The following is a 7306-nucleotide window of genomic DNA, read 5'->3' as shown; positions in this document are numbered from 1 at the left end:
GATCAATCTTGATCTCAGATTCAAGTGACTTTGTAATCTCACCTGATGGAAACAATGTATATTAAATGCAACATTCTGTAATTAGAGAGTTTAATGTAGTTAAATCTCAAAAATTTCTTCAACTTATAAGAGCAAAAAAAATAAAAAATAAAAAATAAAAAGCTTGACAGCTTGACATCCTTCTAATGTGCATAAATAGGTACCGTATCTGATCTTTGTGGGAAAGAATATTCTGGTTTACTTCTCAACTCCTCGGTGTTCCCCCCCATGCTGTGCCTTCCTGCGTAAGCTTATAAAAACATGTCAATGCCAAAAAACGAAGCATTCGAAGAGATCTTCATGTCAAGTGATCGTGATTAATCCTCCTTCGATAAATTCTTTTCAAAGATGCCTTGGTTAGCCCTTCCTTTTGTTGATAAGAGGAAGAAAATCCTTCAAAAGAAATTCAAAATCAACTATACCCCTGCAGCTTATTGGACAGTTAACAGGTAAGCTGTGGATATCATAACCTAACGGAAAATACACAAAAGAACTAATGAGGTACCATTATTGAAATTTTAATGATTAAAATGAGAAAATAAAATAGTTTAGGACTAACATAAAAATCACTTTTATAGTTTAGGGACCAACAACATTGGTAAAAATCCTAAAAAAAAAATATATACTTATAAATAGACTTAAGTCGTCAATTTGACCGAGCTTGAATAAAATCTATCTCCCCCTTTATTTAAAATATAATATAATCCCAATAAAATAAAATAAAATAAAATAAAACTTAAAAATACATAGCTAATGCACAGAGTGGGAGATTTGAAAAGTTACTGAATCGATTAATTGCCAAAGGCACTTGAATTAAAAGTGTAAATTGTTCCCCAAAAAACAAAAAAACACAATTGGCAAAGTTGCTTCCTCTGATTTTTCGTTTTGCAAAACATTAAAGCTGCAATACTTACTGATATTATAGTTTACTTTTATATGACTTTTTACTATTGTTCTGAAGATTTTCAAGGTTTTCTTTTTTATGTTTTATGTTTATGATTATTCTTTAATTTTTTTCATTTTTTTTATTTTTAATTTCTCATATCACTACATTTCTTTTACTATTTCTCCTAATCATTTTCAGTAATTCTAACACAAGACAAGTTTATTTTCAGAGAATAACTGAAATATATATTTTGAGTACAATATTATTATTATTATTATTATTTTTTGGTAATAGAGTACAAAATCATATTAATTATACATTCAGATATTATATTTAAAGCTAAATATATATACAGATAATATTCAAACATATTTAGTAATTTTATCTTAAAGAAAATGTGTATATCTCTTTCAAGCAGTAAAACGCTTTTTCACTTTAACGGAAGAGTTGTCTTTTCCTTTTTCTTTTTTTTCTTTTTTTATCGAAGGAATTTAAATAAAAATATAGTTTCTGAAAAAGAAAATTAAGAGCAAAGTTAGTACTTTATCATGGTGGAAACTTGTTTGGCGATTAGAAGTACCAAATAAGGTTAAAATGTTACTGTGGCGGGCCTGTCATGATGCAATTCCTTGTTTGCATTCCTTAGCCTCAAGACATGTTATTGACAATAGTAAGTCTAAGTGTTTGATCTGTAACACTATCGATGAGACTTCTTAACATGCGCTATGGGGTTGCCCGAATGTGATAAAAGTTTGGAAACAATTTGATTTCTATCCATGTTTAAAACGTGGGATGTATGATTCTTTTGCTACTTTGTGCTCCTCTGTTTTCTCTCTTTTATCTGCTTACCATCGTGAATATTTTGCGTGGACTGTGTGGTGTTTATGGCATAATAGAAATGCATTTATGCATGGACATTTTGTCAAATCAAATGCTCTGCTTTTGGGTACAGTAGCACGTCTGCATGTTGAATATAAGGAGGCAATTGGGCGTTCAGCAGTAAGAACAGAACAAATGGCTACGCACCAGTGGTTACCACCGCGGGGGGATAATTTGAAAATTAATGTTGATGATTCTGTGAAATCGTGTACTCAGAGAATTGGAGTTGGTGTTGTTGTTAGGAATAATGCTGGGGAACCGATGGGGGCTCTAGCTAAACCTTTTGAGGGTTCATGGTCGGTTCTTTATGCGGAGCTGATTGCAGTCCGTGGCGCAATCTTTTTCTGTTTGGAAGCAGGGCTTTAGCTGTGGAGAGATTGTGAGCGGCTGCCTTGGTGCTGTCCGTTTAGTAAATGACGGTGGTATTGGACACCAGCTGGGTCCTTTTTGTTTTTTGGTAGACAATATAAGGACTCTGCTCTCATAATAAGTCCTTGTTTTGTTCCTTTAACTGTAGGGAACAAATATTGTGGCTCATTCTATTGCTAATTATGCTACTGGTCTGTATAACTGAGACTTGGCTTGAGTTTAGCCCACAGTGGCTTCACAGTGCTCTTCAAGCTGACCATTGTACTCCATGTTATTAATTTATAAAGATGTTTTTTTTTAAAAAAAAAAAAAAAAAAAAAAAAGAAAATGAAAATTAAGAAAACTGCTCTTGAGCAATCATGCCACGTTTTTCCCTTTCTTTCTGGCCAGTAAAAAAAGAGTAAAGCTTCTTTTTCTTGTTCCCTAACAAAATGCAAGATATGCAAAAGTGTTATGGAGGACCCAAAGTCTTCGTCCGTTGGCTTTCACAAGCTTTTTACCATTGAAAAGCTCCGGAAACGTAGAGAAAAGAATTTTGGTTGCTGAAGATTACATTGCTCAGATGACCGAGACTACCACCCCCGACTATCTCTCTCTCCTCTCTTCTACAGAGAGAGACTTTCTCGTTCGCAACAACGGTGATCAGGTAAAAGTTTTCAACTTTATTCCTTTTTTATTATTTTTTATTATTATCTAGTTCCTTCAATTTTTTTCTGTTTATTTTGTAGGGAAAGTATGGGTTATGGGTTTGATTGAGTTGTATGAGAAAAGTGATGCTTTTTTCTCGTTTCTGTGGTTGTGAAAATGAAGTGCTTAAAAAATTGGGCTTTAATTTGGTTGCCTGATATTTAGAAGATTTTGAAAAGGAAAAAAGAGGCTGAGGTTTATTGAAAGGAAAACGAAATCAAAATAACACTTGAGGTTGTACAGGCTGATTGATGGGATTTGCATTATGTTTTTGAGGAATAGACTATTCATATAGTTCAATAGAAACGAGAAATGTCCTGGTATAATACTTCTTTCTATGTTCTTGTAATTTGCTTCAATGATTTCAATGGTGGAGATTTTAATCAAGATGTGAATTTAAACTTAGCAAACTGATAAATGATATGTTGGATAAATTAATTGGGACATGAAAATGCACTAAGTAATCGTGAACTCTGCTATTCATGACAAGGCATCTGCAGTTTTTTCTTAATCATAACTGATTATGATAGCAATGGCCATTGCATGAACTAGGATCACGAATACAGAAATTCCTTTTTTTTTTTTTTTTTTTTTTTTTGGGAAATAAAAATGACATTGTAGGTTTCTGTCTACATGATTGAGAACTGAGAAATGAATACTTGTTAAATTCTTAATTTACAGGTTAAGGTAGACAGCTTGAGGGGGAAGAAGTTTGGGTTGTATTTCTCAGCATCATGGTGTCGACGATGTCATCGTTTCAACCCATACTTAGTGGAGGTGTACAATGAAGTTGCCTCAAAAGGTGATTTTGAGGTTGTCTTTGTCTCAGCCGATAAAGATGAGGAGCCATTTAACGGGTATTTCTCCAAAATGCCATGGCTTGCAGTCCCGTTTTCTGATTCAGAGACACGTTACCAGTTAGATGTATTGTTCAAGGTCAGTGAAATACCATACCTTGTGATCATTGGTGAAAATGGAAAAATCTTGGGTGACCATGGAGTCGAAACTATTCAGAAGTATGGAGTTGAAGGATATCCTTTTACGGCAGAAAGAAGAAGAGAACTAGATGAAGCGGCAAAAGAGGAACAGTCCCTGAGATCAATCTTGGTCTCACCTTTCCGTGACTTCGTAATCTCACCTGATGGAAATATGGTCATTTTTCTGTTGCATTGTGTTATTTGAGAGTTTTGTGTAGTTACATCTCAAATTTTTTGAACTTATATGTTGGACTGAAAAATATATTAACCTGATGAGTATTCTTCTTAATGTGCATAGGTGCCTGTCTCTGAACTTGAAGGGAAAACAGTTGGTCTGTATTTCTCAGCTTCTTCACACCAGTCATGCGTTGAATTTACGCCAAAACTAGTGGAGGTTTATGAGAAACTCAAAGCTAAGGGAGAAAGCTTTGAGATTGTATTGATTCCACTTGACAATGTTGAAGAATCATTTGAGCAAGATTTTAAAAATATGCCTTGGTTTTCATTTCCATTCGAGGACAATAGCTGGGGAAATGTTTTCCCTTTTTCTGAGTCGTTAGACCTTCCCACTTTGGTTGTTATTGGCCCAGATGGCAAAATTCTCCATGCAAAAGTTGCTAATGCCATTGAAGAGCATGGAGTTCTGGCATATCCATTCACCCCAGAGAAGTTCAAAGAGCTCCTTGAGATTGAGAAGGCAAAAGAGGAAGCTCAAACCCTTGAGTCATTATTGGTTCTTGGAGATCTGAATTTTGTCATTGGAAAAGATGGGGCCAAGGTAAAATGAAAAATAAAATAAGCAACTCTTCAATCAATACCTCTCTTGCTTGAGTCTTGTTTTCGTTAACCAAATTGTATATTGTCTGTGGATAGGTACCGGTATCTGAACTTGTTGGAAAGAACATCATACTTCATCACTCAACTCATGGGTGTCGCTCATGTCGTGGATTCCTGCCTAAGCTTATTAAAACATACCACGACATAAAGGCAAAAGACCATTCATTTGAAGTGATATTCATCTCAAGTGATCGTAATCAGGCTTCCTTCGATGAATTCTTTTCAAGCATGCCTTGGTTAGCTCTTCCTTTCAGAGAGGAGAGGAAGAAAAACCTGGTGAAAAAATTCAAAAACCAAGGCACTCATCCAGCCATAGCCATTGGCCTCTCTGGCCGGACAGTGAGCAAGAAATTACGGCAGTTCATAGCCTACTTTGGGCCTGATGCCTATCCATTCACAGAAGAGAAGTTTAAGCATTTGGATGAACAGTTGGAGGAAATGGCAAAGCAGTGGCCCGAGAAAGTCAAGCATAACTTGCATGCTGAACATGAGCTTTTGCTCACTCGCCGCGATTCATACAACTGTGATGGGTGTAGGGAGACGGGATATGCTTGGTCCTACTTGTGTAAGAATTGTGACTTTGATCTCCATCCGAATTGTGCCTTGAAGAACGATGAAGAAACAGACAGTGATCCAACAGACAAGCGTGAATTCGTATGATAATGATGTTTGCCGTAGAGTTTAAGAAACTTGTGAATTATACAATATATCTGCGTGCCTTTATGAGCATGGTTTTCTAGTTATATCTCAAGTGCTTGTAGTTATGTTTTCTACGTGAGTGGATGCTCGTAAGCACAATGTACTGGAGTTGCTGTGATATAAAATATTGTGCTACTGCTATGCAGTTGAGGTTGAAAGAAGAAGAAAATCGACTTCTTGTATCTTGTATAATTTTATACTTTTATAGCTATTATCTCTTACATATCTTACACTTAAAACAAGCCAATATAAACCATATAATAAAAATAAAAATTCACCAAAGAGAAATTGGTTTATTTTGCAACATTTTACTATTTTATCAAATTTTCTTCTTGCTTTATCTTCCCATGTTTTATTCATTTTTAGGCAATTTGAAACCAAAGCTATGTTCTTAGTGAATTTAGAAGTAAAAGAAAGATTTTTTTCAATTTGGTTAGGGATGTAATTATAATGAAAAATCTCACATTAAACATAAGGCCTGAATGTATTACCTTTTTTTTAAAAAATTTTTTTTTTTTTAATGCCGTGGACAATGAAATCAAAGCCCATAATCTTTGACTGAATATCTGATTTTGACCCATATTGTATTCATTGAAAGGGTACGATGCCCAAAGAGAAAGGGATGTAGTAAGCTAAGAGAACGAGAGGTCTACTATGTGTGTTGTGTCAGTTGACCCAGTTGGTATGCGGTTCACATCCACATTTATAAATCATGAGAGTTTAGGATATCGAAGTAGAATGAAATTGTTATTAATAGATTTTTTAAGCTGAAAAGGAAAGAAAAGACTCTCGAGTGTCGCACATGTGCATCACGTGCTAGTCTTCTCAAGTGTTGCACATGAGCTTATACTCACTCGTCACTTCGAATATAGATGCTATAGGTGTGAAGACACTGGATATACTTGATCTTTCTACTGTAAAGAGGTGTGATTTTGATCTCCACCCAAAGAGGAAGCTCTGAAGAAGGATCAAGAAACAAACATCCAAATTCCAAAGACTAAGGCAAAGGAGCATTTGGATGAACATGTGGAAGCAATAGCAAAAGGGTGACTTGAGAAAGTAAAGCATAAGTCCCACACCGAACATAATGAGTTTATAAACAAACTTGGTAGTAATTGTTTGTAACGATAATGAGAGACTCAAATAATGAATGGTGGACTCCCAAAGGTACTTGAACTCAATCAGCCAAAGGTGCTGGCTAATGTAGGCATATCAACTTAAAGAAAAGGGATAATATTCTTCATTTACTTTTTCCATATTTAGATAAATATTTTAGCATATATGGGAACCATAATTCAAGTAGATAAGACGCTGGAAGTAAAATTTGTATTGTTAAAAAAAAACATAAAAGAAAAACACAACTGGCAAAGGTACCAATGTTCTTGGACAGCATGAAAGATTTGATATTTATAGATATTATAATTACTTTTATATGACTTTTACCATTGTTCTCAAGTAGATAATTACTATAGTTTTTTTATTCATCAGTTTTTTAATTTCTTATATTACCACATTCTTATGGTTCGACCAACTAATATAAAATAAAATAAGTTAGTTTATAGAATATTATATCGTAAGAAATCTGCTGCTGCTCTTCAGCAATCTAGCCACGTCATTGCCTTTCAACGACCAAAAACGAACCTTTCTTTTTTCTGATTGCCAAAAAAAATGCAAGAAACGAAGGACAACAAGTGCAAGATACGAAGTAATTGGCTTTCACAAGCTCTAAAGTCTAAACCATCGAAAAGCTTTTGAAAGGAGAGACAGAGAACTGTGGTTGCTGCTGAATATAACATTAATTGCTGTTCAACGGAGAGAGACTTTCTTATTGGCAACAATATTGTTGATCATGTAAGTTTTCAACCTTTAACTGCTTAACCATCTTTCAGTGCTCTACTTCTCTCTTCTAATAGACCTTCTTTTTTCTAAGCTC

The 7306-nt window shown here is 34.7% G+C and overlaps 1 protein-coding gene across 1 annotated transcript; it reads left to right on the top strand.

Annotated features, from left to right (window-relative positions):
- Positions 1 to 2500: 2500 nt before the first annotated feature.
- On the top strand, positions 2501 to 5598 carry LOC107428717 (probable nucleoredoxin 1). The gene is made up of 4 exons (XM_016039298.4): positions 2501 to 2819; positions 3542 to 4012; positions 4136 to 4615; positions 4711 to 5598. The coding sequence occupies exons 1-4, from the start codon at positions 2736 to 2738 to the stop codon at positions 5332 to 5334; spliced, it is 1659 nt and encodes a 552-aa protein (XP_015894784.3). The 5' UTR covers positions 2501 to 2735; the 3' UTR covers positions 5335 to 5598.
- The last annotated feature ends 1708 nt before the right edge of the window (positions 5599 to 7306 follow it).

This window comes from Ziziphus jujuba, chromosome 12, assembly GCF_031755915.1.
Source record: "Ziziphus jujuba cultivar Dongzao chromosome 12, ASM3175591v1".
Classification (NCBI taxonomy): Eukaryota; Viridiplantae; Streptophyta; class Magnoliopsida; order Rosales; family Rhamnaceae; genus Ziziphus; species Ziziphus jujuba.
This window is presented reverse-complemented; position numbering and strand designations above follow the sequence as displayed.